The following is a 16,488-nucleotide window of genomic DNA, read 5'->3' on the forward strand; positions in this document are numbered from 1 at the left end:
TGTAATTGATAAGAATAATTTCATTTTCAACATAACGCTGAAAAACCATGATATAAGACAAAAGAAAGAACACAAGGTTCTTCAGGAACTAATACCATAATTCGCAAAAATATATCCAAAATCGGCAGAAAATAACTACAAAAGTGGAATAAAATAACACTGATATAACCCATAAAATAAAAACTATTTTTTTCTTTTCCCTACTATTAGAAGATAAATAGCTACATAATAAAACTGAGGAAACAGCAGCCTTTTTTTTCCAAAATAGCAGCTGCTTTACTTATTTACTTGGTTAAATTTCATTGGCATTAAGCATGAATAGCACTGAGCAGTATAGTGATACCTCATTGTTTATACGGCAGTCTTATGTTAATGAAGGCATCACACGCCCCCCCCCCCCCCCCCACACACACACACACCTATCACACCAAAAGAGAAGGGAGGGGGACAGGGGGGAATCGGTGGGGGAGAATATGTTTGTCACTTTGAAGATTTGAAGGACATCATGAAAGGACATTCTCAATTTAAAAAAAAAAAAAAAAAAAAAAAAGCACAGGCCAAGTACATACAAAAACTCAGAAGTGGAAGATTTGTCCAGATTGTAAAATTTAGTCAATTATGGAGCCTACAGGGTTTAGAATTAGAAGCCTTTCCATGAGATTGCCATAAAAGGAAACTATGGGAAGTGGTGAAGCATTAATTGGAAGAATTATTCATCCACAAAGGCTGACATACAGGAAACACAGCAAGGAGGAAACTAGGAAAGATTCATGAGACAATTTATTGAAACATAATTTGTTAACAATCAAACCTTTTGTTTAAATTTAAGGCTACAGTCACTTAGTATCTATGCAGACAGAATGATTTGGTTTGATTTATTCATACAGGGATCATCTCACAATGGTATAGGATTTGTCATCACAATAAAATGAAAATAAACAGCCCAAACATATACATTCACATAGAATGTATGTTTTCATGAAGGTAGGAGATGTGTCTTATAATTTACAAAGGTGAAATAAGCTCAAATACACCCAAGGAACACTCATTCAGTAGATGATGTGATCTGTGGAAGAGGCAGGGCCACCAGGTACCTGCGACTGTGGAACACATCATCCGCCACACACCGTCAGGTGGCTTGCGGAGTATGGATGTAGATGTAGATGTAGTTAGTTAAGACATTGCATGAATCCCAACATGTATGAACCATATGATGACTTTCACTAAACTAAATAATATTACAACAGAATGCAGAATGGCGAGTGGCTGGATGTTGCAATGAGATACAGATTTAGGTGCTTGGCAGGATGTTGCACTGAGGAACACATTTAGGTCCTTAGAACAAACTGAGCACTGCATTTCAGACCAGCATACCTCAGAGGTTCTTTTTTTCCCCCCTCCCTTGAGGAATTCATCTGATGAAGGCTGAACACTAAGAAGCTGTGACTATGTAACTCACGATAATTCAGCATAACAAGAGGTAATCCTTGTCCCCATGTCCCCTTTCTCTCTTGTTAGTTTGTAGAAGTGTTTCTTGAAGCTAGAAAAATATTTACAAAGATTACACTGCTTACATGATAAAACAAGTGAATCATAGGTTTGGTGATTACGAGGTGAGTACATATTCAGCATTGAGCAAGGATATATTAATGGGCAATGTTTGCTTAGTATGAGCTAAAATTCCAGACAATACCAAGACACACAAATGATATTGTCAATGTATAACTGAACTATTTGGGCACTGCATTTAGCCCTTTGTCATCCAAGGTGATGTTCAAAGATGTTGAAAGCAATGTAAGTGAGATGACACAGGGTCATGAATGTACGGAAGTATATGGTGATGTGGGTGTAAGATAATAAATGTAATTCAGAATGATAAATTCTTAGAATGTATTTAGCAGTGGTATACAATCAAACTGAAGTCTTGGGTGTAACTATTACAAACTACTTTCCATGTATGGTTTAATGACACAGTGTTTGTGATTTTTGTGGGGAAAAATCAAACATAGAATTTATGAGAAATAGAAACTCCAGGTAGGAATATTAACAATGTAGGAAAAGATAGATTGCTACTTACCATAAACATGACACATTAAGTTGCAGACAGACACAATTAAAACAGACTTACACATAAGCTATTGGCCACAGCCTTCAGCAGAAAAAGAGATACACACACCATTCATTCAGATAATCAAGCACAACTCCGGCAGCTCAGCCTCGAATTGCTGGAGCTGGCGGTCATGTGCGTCAGGTGTGTCTGCTTGTGTTAATTAATTGTTTATGTTTCTCTTTTCCTGAGAAAGATTGTGGCTGGAAGCATATGTGTAAGTGTCTTTTAATTGTGCCTGTCCACAACTTAACGTGTCGTGTTTACATTGTGTCATGTTTACAGTAAGTAGCAGTCGGTCTTTTCCTACATTATTAATTTATGAGGTAAGTAACGAATACATGAAAATTTGGAAATCTGATCTCTAGACCTATGAGATCAACTCCTAACGTTACTTTGCGACATTTTAACTGAACGTGTAATGGAAACAAGGGAAGGGTGAACAAAGAAAGGAGCAGGTAAAAAAATACTATCAAAAGTGGAGACAGAAAAGCGATGGAACATGAGAAGTGTATGCAATTAGGAAATGTGTTTTTTTTTTTTTTTTTTTTAAAAAGTGTCAGCAGTTGTGAATAAAGTGTTTACACATATCTAATTGTGATGTAGCTGAATTAAGAAGTCCTTCAATTCAGTCTTGAGAGTGCGTACAGACTTACGGTGGGAGGCATAAGTGGTTCAATCACATAGCTGACAAATGTTGCCAATAGCTGGTGGCAATATTACCCAATATACTCTTTATAAGAAAACAAATGTCACAGAACTATATCTACAGTGGGAATCATAACAAGCACATGCCTTTAACACTTATATGTGGACACAACAAAATAGTTCATGGATGAACAATGAGAAGTCGGTGTCCAATGGCAATGTACCCATTGGACACTGACATCCAGCTGTTCATCTGTGAACTATTTCGACATGAATTACGCCAAGAGAAACTGAAGAATCGCATGTGGATATGATTTGGCAGCTGCTGAACTAAAAGTATTTTGTACAGATATGTTGAAGAATGAAGAAGCAAGATTGACAGAAGGAACTCCTGGTATGATGAATTACACTATTAAAATGGGACTTCCCTGTTCCAAACGTATGCAATGAATGTGGATGAATGGTGTTTGTTATTAACAGGGGCCAAAGAAAATAAATGTTCAGTAAGTGTTCAATACTGAAAAAAAATCTGAGAATAAATTCAATAAAATACGCAAATACTTCTTGGTAAAAACACGATTAAAAAATTTCATTTGATGATCAAGAATAAGAACGTGTCAAAAAATACATCAAAATGAAGCTCTTACATGACTGAAAAAAACTAGATTTCACTGAATAGTAAAAGTTCCATGATGACAATATGATGCAATGTTGTACTCTCAGCTATAATATGTTATAGGTGCTCGATTCTGCAAATCTTTGATTTTTAAGCTCTTTACTGATACACAGAAAAAATGAATCCAGTATCTTTTATTAGATGCTGCTATAGAATTGACAGTGAAATGATAGTCTTGTTGAAAACAATACCTCTTTGCCCCTGTTGTGGTAGGGGTGGGAGCTGGTAATAAAAGACGTAGTAGTAGAAAATGTAGTAGTAGTAGTAGTAGTAGTAGTAGCAGCAGCAGCAGTAGCAGTGTTTCCAACAAAATGAGAAACAAAATAAAAAATATAAAGATCTGCAATATCCAAATCTGCATACAATGATTTGATACAACAAACAAGAATTCTAGGGAAACTAATAATAAAACTTGGTTGTGTCACACAGCTCTAGGCTGCAATATTATGTTCTACATTACTCTGTTGTGGGTATATTAAAAGCTCCTGTTGTTTTGCTTCCATATTTCCATCCTTTCTGAATGCCCTTTTTTACTTAATCCAATCCACCTATCCTTATACATTATAGAATCAACAATAAGAAAACATAACAAAGAAGTTTCTCCAATTCGGCGGTATCAACAACTTGATGGCCTGCTTACAACATCTAGCAAGATTAGTAGGGATAATGTTTATTGTTTTATTTCTTTACTATCTACTAGCCATTAAACACAGAAATCAACAGCTGCTGACATGAACGATAAAAAATACTTCCTTTCCATGGTAACACATGGGAAAACTAATGTGGCATTTCAAAAAAATCACAGTAAATTTTGAAGTTAAATATGTTTTGCTGAATATATTTTGTAGAGCTAGTAAAACTTACTGTTAAAACATCAGATAGCCTATGAAGGAACCCACATAGCTTGTAATTTACAAAACTAGTAGATTGTATATTGGAGTAATTATTTGGCGCATGTAGTTTGCAAACTGGATTCACTCAATTCTTGTGTTTCACTACACTCATTCATACGTAACACCCCCCACCCATTTCTCCTTCTGAGATGGCTGCCAATTTTTATTGTGTATATTTTTCTTTATGTGTAAATTAATTTCTTCATTTCTCATTTTATGTACTAGCTACAAGAACTGATTATTACCTACAACTGTTGCACCAGCACCAAATCAGAACATTTCTCTTTTTCTCTTTCTACAGATTCAAATTTCAAGATTCTATTCAGGCTTCTCATAATACTGTTTCATGCTTCCGAAGTTCATTGCAAAAATTTTATTTGTAACTGTATGCAGTTATGTTCTGATTTTTCTTGTTTTTATGAGTCACAGTGAAATATTAAACCACCTTTTGAGCTTCATATTTCATGAATTTATGCCAAATGCCATTTTCGTGCAGGTGTAATCCAAGAACACCAATTCTGATAAACTTTTAGGATCATTAAAATTATTGCATTAATTAAAACACTGGGAACTTCTTTTTTATAAGCAACATTCCGTTTGAAAGATACGAGGACCTCAACTTTCACTACATAGATCTATCTTAGTATATTAATCTTTTCACTTGTTGCTTTGGAGCACAAATTTAGTCCCCAACAAATAAATTCTAAATAATAATAATAATAATAGATTTTCTTGTAATAATATATTTAATTAACAACAGCAAATTTATACAAGCTTTTCTTACACTGTTTGTTAAATGAACTGCAAAGTTGCACTGTTGAACTTGTTGCAACAATCATAACTGAGAAAAGATACATAACATATGAAGCATAAGGAACACACACAGGACACTGTAAGTTGATGCTTTATTGAGAATTTGCAGTACCTGCATTCCTAAAATGAAATATGAACAAAGGCTTAAATCATTAAATAGTTCAATTACTAAATCATTCTTAATTGACACATTAACACATCACAAAACTAAGCACATCTTTTTTTTTTTCTTAGTTAAACCCACAACCTTCAAACACAATGATGCTTTGACACATCACTTTCGTACTTTGTACCTTTAGCAATTGGAGCAGTCATAGCACTTCTCCATAAGGACTGCTGTAAAAAATCCGAACTTTTAGAACAAATTTTACTAAATGAATATTATTTTAAACAAACACATTTACTGTTTTGTTTTATGTTTACGGCATTCTTGTGTGGTCTGTTCTTAAAGACCCTTCATTAATAAACTATTTTCAACGGTGAAAGTATACTGAAAAAGAAAATGAAATATGCACAGCTAAAAGGCTGTGATGTGCGATGGTCTACTCCGAACTCAAATTTCAGTTTCAGCATTCCTAAAAATAAATTATGAACAGTAATTTCTGTTAAGAACAAATAATGAGAGAATATCAATCATCTTGTAATATATGTGAAAAAACTGAAAGCAAAATATATGCTACTGAATCAGGTCTTACAAAATAAAATGAAAACAATATGGGACAAAACTAAAAAAAATAATAATAATAATTTCTTTATATTTAATTTAATAGGTCAAAATTACAGCTACTGGAAGCCACCTCTCTTACGAACCACGCATATGAAAGGAAAACAGCATACAAAATACAAAGTATAAATACATCTAAATCAATATGGTCAAAGTTATTGGATTGGAAATAAAAACCGTGAGGGAAACTTTGTGGCAGAATGCTGTACACGTTACCCCACAATTGTAAGAGTCTATACATAAAACAAAAAGAAATTCAAATTTCCTTATTTATGAAAAAAGCTTCACTTGCAACCAATTTATGAAATGTTTTATTAAATCAATATACATTCTACAGTGCCATCATATAGGAACTGAAATACTAAAATGCTGTTTTATACAGATTATACTAAATTTACGAAATGAGTGCCCTCAATCAGCTGTAAGTAACTGACAAGGCACTAACTGTTTATCTTCCCCCTCGTAGATCTGTAAAAGAAATGACCCAATGTCTATCTTTACCAGTCATTCTCCACTATTTACACAATTTTATCAACATATCACAGAAACTCAAATATGGTGAATATGAGCTATCCATGTTTTATTTTTAATGATTAACTGCATAAAAACCTATGGTATTTAAACAAATCTTTCAAGAAAATGTGTTATTTAAGAAAATGCATTATGATAATCCAATGGTCTTTTTTTAATAGAATTGATACTACTTTTTGTGCTTGCCAAGTATTTTCGCTATTACAGTTTCCGTTATTAAAAAGGAAATTATCAAATTATGTCTCCATATTTTCAATGAACAAAATATTTTCAAAATTTTTGAAATAGCCCTCTACGGAAAGATGTTCCTGACACACAAAAAAATTGATACAAGTTATATAAAACAATTTAAAAAGAATGAAAAAGGATTTTTATCGACACTAATGTACCACTTGTACTCACCCCATTCCCTGTCGTGCAGCTTGTTGCTGCTGCTGGGCTGATGACTGTTGTTGTTGCTGCTGTTGCTGTTGCTGCTGTTGTGACTGCTGTATGTTTCCACCAGTCACAGTGCCAACATTAACACGGCCCTAATGAATGAGGATGCCAGTTGTAGCAACACATCAGAAAATGGATCAAGCCACTAATTATTTCTTTCAAATTAAATTACTTGAAGAAAAAAGCAAAAGAAAAATTAATCAAGTAAAAATAGAGTGGACTACAGGGAAGAGCCAACGAAACTGGTACACCCGCCTAATATCATGTAGGGCCCACGCGAGCACGCAGAAGTGCCGCAACACGACGTGGCATGGACTCAACTAATGTCTGAAGTAGTGCTGGAAGAAACTGAGTCAATGAATCCTACACGGGTGTCCATAAATCCGTAAGAGTACGAGAGGGTGAAGATCTCTCCTAAACAAGACGTTGCAAGCCATCCCAGATGTGCTCAATAATGTTCATGTCTGCGGAGTTTGGTGGACAGCGGACGTGTTTTCCTAGAGCCACTCTGTGGCAATTCTGGATGTGAGGGGTGTCGCATTGTCCTGCTGGAATGCCTAAGTATGTCAGAATGCACAATGGACATGAATGCATGCATGTGATCATACAGGATATTTAAGAACGTGTCACCTGTCAGAGACATATCTAGATGTATCAGGGGTTCCATATCACTCCAACTGCACACACCGCACACCATTTCAGAGCCTCCACCAGCTTGAACAGTCCCCTGCTGACATGCAGGGGCAATGGATTCACGAGGTTGTCTCCATACCAGTACACGTCCATCCGCTCAATACAATTTTCAGTGAGGCTCGTCCGACCAGGCAACATGTTTCCAGTCAACAGTCCAATGTTGTTGTTGATGGGCCCTGGCATGGCGTAAACCTTTGTGTCGTGCAGTCATCCAAGGGCACACAAGTAGACCTTCAGCTCCGAAAGCCCAAATCAATGATGTTTCGCCAAATAGTTCAAATGCTGACACTTGTTAATGGCCCAGCACTGAAATATGCAGCAATTTGCGGAAGGGTTGCACTGCTGTCAAGTTGAACAATTCTCTTCAGTCGTCATTGATCCTGTTCTTGCAGAATCTTTTTCTGGCCACAGCCATGTCACAGATTTGATGTTGTACCGGATTCCTGATATTCACAGTAAACTTGTGAAATGTTTGTATGGGAAAATCTCCACTTCATTGCTACCTTGGAGATATGTCCCATCGCGTGTGCACTGGCTACAACACCACGTTCAAACTCACTTAACTTCTGATAACCTGCCATTGTAGCAGCAGTAACCGATCTAACAACTGCACCAGGCACTTTTTGTCTTATATAGGGGTTGCCGATTGCAGCATGTGTTCTGGCTCTTTACATATCCCTGTAGTTGAATATGCATGCCTATACCACTTTCTTTGTCACTTCACTATATGTCTCTCCAGCTTTGTATCTTCTTCTTCTTCTTCTTCTTCTTCTTCTTCTTCTTCTTCTTTAATGAGGACCTAAACTCTAAACATTTCTCTTTAACATGAAAACAGTAATTTACAACACAATTTTCTCTTGTTGAGTTCATGATTGTTTTAACAAAAAAGGAAACATTCCCTTCCTGTTTTCTTTTGTTACAATTGTCATATTTTGCACAGCACCTGTGGTGAATTAAGTTACCACATGGTCATTATTATTTAAAAGTTCTTAGGTTTATTTCACAGGTTTCTATAATGTGTGTGTCTTTAGGTGAAACAAAAACTAAAAAGTATATACTATTTGTTTTTTATTCTCTAAGCACAGGAGTAAGAAATAAGACAATAAAAAATACACTCAAAATATTCAGATGAGAACAGTCAGCACTAATCAGTGATCAAAATGGAATACTGTGAGCAGGACCAATGGAAAATAAGTGTTGCTAATGATGCATGTCGGCTTCAGGTATCCAATTTTCCTTCACTGGGAGTCAAATACCAAGCAAAAGCTTCAAGTGTCACTCAATCCCATGGGTGAAGCAGGGTTTCTCAATTTCTTGAGAGCCTTTGATACTGTTCCACACCATTGCCTAGAACACCAAATATGCACATATGGAATATCCAAACAGATGTGTGACTGGACTGGCCACTCCCTACAAAGCTACTAAGGTGTCTGGTATACCTCAAGATAACATGACAGGGCCATTGCTACTCATGCCATTGCCGTTTGTATCTGATGCTATTTGCAGACATCACAGTTGTTTACATGGTTGCTTCATCATTAGATACTTGTTATAAAATGCAAATAAACCTACAAATCATTAGTGCTGACCCTAAACATAAATAAATGTAATGTAATACATGTAAATACAAGGTAAGATCTGATACTGTATGACTACAAGACTGACAATTTGTCATTGCAATCAGTTACAACCTTCAACAACCTAGGAGCAGTTTTCTGGAACAATTTAAGCTAGAACAACCACATAAATCTAACTGTGGGGAATACAAAAGCCAGACTCAGATTTACTCAAAGAATCCTGAGGAGGAGCAAGTCACACATCAAAGAAGTCACTGACAGAAACCTCGTTCAACCACCAGAGTGCTTTTATTGGTCACAGGTAGGTGGAAAAGACACAAACAATTCAAGAAAGAGGTGCAAAATTTATCATGGAGTTGTTTGGGAGGTGTCAGAGTCTCAAAGAAATGTCCAAAGAACTGCATTAGGAGATTCTGGGTTACACAGTGTCTTACAAACTTCTGAGAGCCCACATTCGAAAAGGAATCGAGAAGCATACTGCTTCCTATAACACACAATCTGTGTAATGTCAGCAACACTAAAATTAGAGAAATTTTGGCTCTTTGAATACCATTCGGGAAATGTAAAGGATAGGGGAAGATTGATGCTTTTACATTCCACCATGCACCTGCTCCTAAATCCCATGCAGCTGCTCCTCAATCCATGTAAGTCATTAGAGTATGAAACAGCCCCATGGCTATGGGATGATATTTGGTTCTGCACAGGTAAAGATAAGTGTACACATAACATGGTGAGTGTACTGTCCACAGACGCTGAGAAATATTTGCAGTTTCGTCAGCCTGATTTCTGTTTCTGTCTCCCACTGATAAGTAAATAGAGTAAAATTATGCTACTACACTCTGTTCATCATAAGAATAAACATGATATAAAAAACACAAACTTGATGATTGGTCAGAAGCCACAGCACACATACACTGATGGTCTTATGCTCTTGGAAGTAGGTCCTACTTATGTATTAGAAATATTATTACTAAGTTATTTTAAATGAAACTTTAAGATATTCTAATGCATTAACAGCCATCAACATTTTTCTTAATCACACTTTAGCTATGTAGTTTTTATTTCAAAAATTGTGTACAGTCACAGTCTCTGCACTGTTGTGCTCTGATTGTCACGCTGTTAATACGCAGTATGAAAATGGCTGCGGCTGTTTCCTGTTCCGATATGGAATATGTTTAAAAGTGCCAAGAAATAGGTTGTTCTTAATGTTTTTCATAACTTTCCGAGGGACTGTATCTGATACAGATGAGTTACAAATACACATTGGATGTATAGCATTATCGGTACAGTAATATATTGATAACTTACTGTAGATAATTTTACAATGGCTCACTGGTTCAAGTGGGCAGCTGGTTGGTACCATACCCAAATAGAAGGCTTTGCGAAAGTTACAGCAGAACTGCAAAACGTGGCCCTACCTCTGGCGAGATAGGATATGCTTGTGATGGAACAGGACATGATGATGAACTATCAAACTAGAATTTTTCTGTTCTTTTTGGTAGTTGGGAAACGGAGCAGATATAATTAAATGTCCTGAGATAGAGAGGGGCTCATATCACATATGAAAGTCTGGGTCCAGTCAGGCCACAATGTCAGAACGACTTAGTTGTGGATGTATTGGTAGTCAAGCAGATCCAACAAAGACACTGTCTGATAACTTAATAATGATTTCAGCCTGGCTTCTGTGCCTTTCAATAACTCATCACCATGACTGTACAGTCAATAGTTACCTTTACTCCCGTCTTAATTTGTATTCCACCCAGAATTTTCCTAGTTCCAGTTACAGGTGCCTATTTAACACTTCCATGTGCAAGAAAAATTTGATATTCATTATTTAATATAATTATTGACAAAATTCAAAATGCTGCCATTAGCTACTAATTAAGAAGTGTGATCTTACATTAAAAATTTAACACGATAAGTCAAGTATTAAAGTTACAAACTCTGTGTGTCCCGAGGCAGCATAACTAATAACACACTAATTAAGACTATACTTATGAGGTAAGTGCAAGTGCAAGTGCTCAGCAACTTCCAACCAACTGTACACATAATTTCAAACCTTCACCCCCCCCCCCCACACACACACACACACACACACACTCCGCCACCAAAAGTAATTACAGGAGAAAAGTTTATTGCTTACTACATTTTCACTGTTCATGCACTAAAACTTCATCACCAACGATAGCATTTTAATTTATTACTTTCTTACTACTAAATCTAATGGCAACACATTTTGCAGCAGTATCCACATATATCACTGGAAGTACCTGCAAAATTATATCCTGTACTGCACAGGGCTCAGAAGATATCACAAACACTGAGATGTATGAAAAACTAGCTTTTGGCTGAAGTTTGATTCTTTCAATAACTGGGCTGGGAATGGTAGGAGGCTTACTGTTATTAACCTATGTCATCAAAAAATTAAATTATTTAGGTACCTGTAAACAAACGAATTAAACTTACCTGGAAGTTATCACCTGAATCCTCTCTTTCTTCTGTGAATCTTCTCTTCTGGCCTCCTTTGGTCCCAGTTTTCACTGATTGTTGTGTCTGAATGTGATGTTGCTGCTGGTAGGTGACCGTTCCTTGGTGCTGCTGGGATTGAGCTTGGGTTGGTGTCTGCCAAGGCAATGCCTGAGGTGGCTGTTGCATCTGATTCTGCATCTGCAAACTGCCTTGTCCTTGCAGTGATACTTGGCCTTGCAATTGGGGATTTTGACATTGCACAGGAGGTACACCAGCACCTTGCTGCACTGGCAAAGGGCCCTGCCCTTGCACTGCTGTCACCTGATTAGGGGGACCACCTTGATTCTGGAGTGTTACAGTACTTTGATTTGGAATTTGTAGTGCCCCCTGGCTATGCAACTGCATCCCTCCATGACTCTGAACTGGAGGTGCTTGGTTTTGTGCAGGAGGACATTGGCTTTGTACAGGTAGAACCTGATTCTGAAGTGGTGGACCTTGGTTTTGAACAGGGGGCACATGACCTTGCAGAGGGGCCATATGATTCTGCATCTGCAATGCCTGAGTTTGTCCTTGCATTGATAGTGTTTGGCCTTGCATTGGTGGCAACTGTCCCTGCATTGGTGGACCCTGATTCTGAATTGGCATGACATGACCTTGAGGCTGCTGCAACGGCTGTGGAGGCTGCTGCTGGTCCAGACGGCTAAAAGTTGGATATGTCATGGCGGGAGGTCCAGAATTCTGGACATACTGCAAAAGAGATTATAGGAATATCAACAATCATTCATCTGAAGCACAGAAAAAGAGTACAACAGGAAATAACACACTTTTCTTGTACTTCTGGGGAGGTTTCACTCAAAGATTTGGCCATATGCATATAGTTAAGGTGGAGTAAACAGAAAATGTGATTCTTGCCTTTTAGAAAAACTCAACATGGCAGATTAGAAATGAAGTCTGTAACAAAGCATAACACCTTTCATGAAAGTGGGACACAAAATGGAGATTAATGTGCAGTAATCCACAGAGTTTGTTGTCAGATGTGTTGTTCTGTTGCAATTTCCCTAAAGCATCGGACACAATAGTATTGTAAACACTGGGTGATCCAAACAAATGCAAATAATGAAAAAAACTGATACTCTGAAAAGCATTACTAGTAGTGACATGTAGTTTTCAATTAAATATGCAGGAGATCACAGTTTTAAAAGGAATTCCAGTTCGTCACAAAATTTCACATGATTCACATGAGTGTGCACTTTCAGTAGTTAATACTGTTCTGGTATTTCCTGCATATACCTGAAAATAGACTGTCTCTTCAAATATTTTCATCATGCACTTCAGTGAGAAATCAAACATTCCCAATTTTAATACCCCCACACTGACTTACAAGAGTGCAATGCTACACCTACACATTCAGACTTCTTACAAAACAGTTCAAACAAAAATACTTTACCTCAAAGAACAAAGCATTTGATCCAAGCAATATCATTAGAACACATAAAGAGTTATGTTTCTAAATTCACCAAGACAGAAATTTTAGATCATTCATAGGAAAGTCCAACAGATCAATATTCAGTCATGCAATGTATGAAGAATGACAGCCAGAGAATCTATTGAGTTGATCATAGGCTATGAGCTTCAGTTCCACTATAGCATAAGTTATCTCCAAGAAATTAACCATTCTCACAATAACAACAGGGGAAAGGCAGATTGCAACACATAGAGGAAGCACTGAGTCTCAGAAAGGCACAATGAAAAAGAATGCTAGAAATGTTTAGGCTTTTGAACATAGTCCTTCTTCTTCTTCTTCTTCTTCTTCTATTCAGAAGAAGAACTTCGTCCAAAACCTTAAATATTTCTAACATTCTCTACTATGCCCATCTGCGACTCAATGCCTCCTCTAGGTGGTGAGCAGCAATCCTCCCTTTCCATATTGTTGCTATTCCATCATGGACTTTCCATTATTCTCACAATAAGTCTTTTTTTTTTAATTATCAAGTAACTTCCATGCCATACTGAGTGTTTCTGGAAAAATCACATGATGCAAGTGCAATATGTCTCAGATTATCAATTTCTTAATTTTTATGTAACTCCAGGTGTGTTGATGTGTCATTTTCTGGCATTGCATATATCTTTGATGCTTCCTACAGTGAATTTCTCACATGCAAATATTTTGTAAACGTGTGACACACTTGAAAGCACATTTGGTCATTCCACGCCAAGTGGTCTAGAGGTTCCCCCATGACCATCATGGATTTTGTTAAAATTCTGTGTGAACATTTGCACATGCTCCCATTAAACATTACAAAGTTTTACTTTTGCCAATATACTACTTCCAGAGTCATTTGTTTGACCCCATAGCACAACTATTAAGATACAATATCTGTGGCACTATTTTCTTGAAAGAAATAAAACTACACTATCTTGTACAACTTTTTATGCTCTTATAAGTGAAATAATAAAAAAGTATTTCTTGAGCAATTTTCATATGGATAATTTGCAGAAAATTCAGCTGAAAAAATATTTACTTTAAAAAAGTGAAGTTAGGTTTTTGTACCTCTGGAAGTAATTGCAGGATAAACCTGAAACTTTGCACATCATAATTTACCAATACAAGGATACAGAATTCCATTCTCATGTTGTTTTCCAATAATTTACAAACTGAGAGCAAAGTTGCCTGTTTTTGTAAGAACACAAAAAATGGCTAGTTTTAGCCCTCTTTTACAGAAGAGAGTTTTCTGAGACACATTTAAACTATTTTCTAAACCACCTAAACAACTAGATATGGTTTAGCAGTGCGAGAATATAGGGCCCTAAAAATCAACAAGGCGGAGGTGCAAGTAAAATACGCCTATATATCACAGGTCCTCAATTAAATCTGACATCTTTCATTATATTCTACAATTGTTTAGAATTCTCTCAGGAAGGTAATGTTGAAAGTCCTGATGACTAGGAAGAGAGATTGAGTCCGAACAATTCCATAAACTTCAAAAAATGGCTGCCTTTTGTCACAATTCATCATGACATATTTCAGCCTGTTTTTCTGCTAGAATAACTACAGAACAAACTGGTTATAAACTTCAGAATTTAACTGTGATTTACCAAGGCACTGAATATTGTGTTAGTAAAATTGTTGCATAACAGCTGCAAAACACATCAAGTTTTACACCACTCTCTCACTGTGTACGTTTTGGGAATTTTTTGGGAAGGACCATGTTCTAGAGAATTTTGAGTATTTCTTTTTACAATGCAATGCTACTGACATGTTAGTTTAATTCCAGTTTAAAGAACAGCATATTGTGTGTTCGTATAATTTGCAGTTTACATGAATCAATGAAAAACTGTGTAAATGTGTATCTATAGTCCATGGTGGCTTAACCACTGCTTGTTTCTTGTCAGGTGTGAAAACCAGCTTTCTCATCGCCATAGGGGCCATGCCCGATAGCTGTGTAATAACAGTTTTTTTACCACAGGTTCCCAAGCCTGATGATACATATCTTTAAGTGTCAGAAGACAACACTAGAAGAGGTCTCTTTTAGGATCCTAAGTTTATGTTTCCTTCAAGATCCTAAAATTCATTAACTTGTTACAGAATATTGCGAGAAAAACTATACTGCCAATCAAACGATGTTACTGAGGGTGCTCTAATAAATTTAATATGAGCTGTTCCAGAATCCAGCAATTGTCACTCCTTGCTGGCCAATAAAATGAATTTGCTGGGCCATTTGGGTGTATAAAACTTATTAAAGCATACTTCTCCTCAGCAGATGCCTCACAGAAATTTTCAATATACCATTCATTTTCATAAATACGTGAAATTTATTGTCCTAGCTGAAAGTCTGATCTGTTTCACTTCTGAACTGAGAACATTATGGCTTTAAACTTGCTTTCATCACAAAGAAGAAATTGAATGAAATAAAGTATTACAAGAAGAATGGTTTCAACATGGGCATCCTTGGCAGAAACTAGAGAAAACTATCATTTTTTGCCAACTGATGGAACAGCAATTCACATCAATAGATTTTCAAATGATGCATCGTCTTTTCTAGCCAGAATTAGTGACTAGTGACATAGATATATTGACATCAGACCTCCGGCCAGGACAATATGCTGCATGTATTTATGAAAAATAGTGGTGGACTGGAATTATCTGTAAGACTTCTGCTGAGAAGATGGATCCTTTAATACACTTATGCACCCACATGGCCCAGCAAATTCGTTTTATTGGTCATCAGGGAGTGACAAGTGGTGGACTCTGGAACAGCTCATTACTGCAATTATTCCAGCACCCTCAAGTGACACTGTTTAGCTTGTGGTATAGTTTTTCTCATGCCATTCTATAGCAAAGTAATGAAACCAGTAAAAAATTCTAGTAGCTGGAAGGAAACAAACTTAGGATCCTAAAAGAGACCTCTTCTAGCTTTGTCCTCCGAATATTTAAAGAAATGTATCATCAGGCTTGGGAGTCTATGGTAAATAAAAAAACCACCGGAGGCTGCTGTTACAAAGCTACCAGGCATGGTCACTATGGCAAGTGGGATGCCAATTTTCTCACTCGACGAGAAACCAACAGTGGTTTTTTTGTGAATTGTTTTATTCATCTCATGATGTACATTAGCAATCCATTTGGTTTGTGTACAAGAGACATGTCAAAAATTTATAATACAGCTACAACGGCTTTAACATTGATAAATAATAGCACTACAATAAATAATAACACTATAAGGAAATTTCTTGGAATATGTAACTCATTGTACCCAGCTCAAATTTCCAGTTTGCCCTGCATGAATTCATCCACTGAGTGATAACAGTTCAGTGTCAGTACCTCATATAGCTTTCTTCTAAGTGAGCCTAAATTCATCTGCATCAACTTGTTCCCTTTTAATTTAGTACAAATTTTCATTTCCATGTATTGCTGATGATGA

General features: G+C 36.5%; 1 protein-coding gene across 7 annotated transcripts in view; it reads right to left on the reverse strand.

The window, feature by feature from the left end:
• Nucleotides 1–16,488, reverse strand: part of LOC124622517 (chromatin modification-related protein eaf-1-like) — a 294,631-nt gene that overhangs the window by 35,028 nt on the left and 243,115 nt on the right. For all 7 annotated transcript variants that reach the window (XR_006980637.1, XM_047148240.1, XM_047148239.1 and 4 more), the window contains 2 exons: nt 11,567–12,316; nt 6,795–6,922 (listed from right to left, as the gene is read on the reverse strand). Coding sequence is in view for 6 of the 7 variants with exons in the window: in XM_047148240.1 (XP_047004196.1) it covers nt 6,795–6,922; nt 11,567–12,316 (878 nt within the window). In the remaining variant the exon portion in view is untranslated. The remainder of the gene's footprint in view (nt 1–6,794; nt 6,923–11,566; nt 12,317–16,488) is intronic.

Source organism: Schistocerca americana, chromosome 7 (assembly GCF_021461395.2).
Source record: "Schistocerca americana isolate TAMUIC-IGC-003095 chromosome 7, iqSchAmer2.1, whole genome shotgun sequence".
NCBI classification, from domain to species: domain Eukaryota; kingdom Metazoa; phylum Arthropoda; class Insecta; order Orthoptera; family Acrididae; genus Schistocerca; species Schistocerca americana.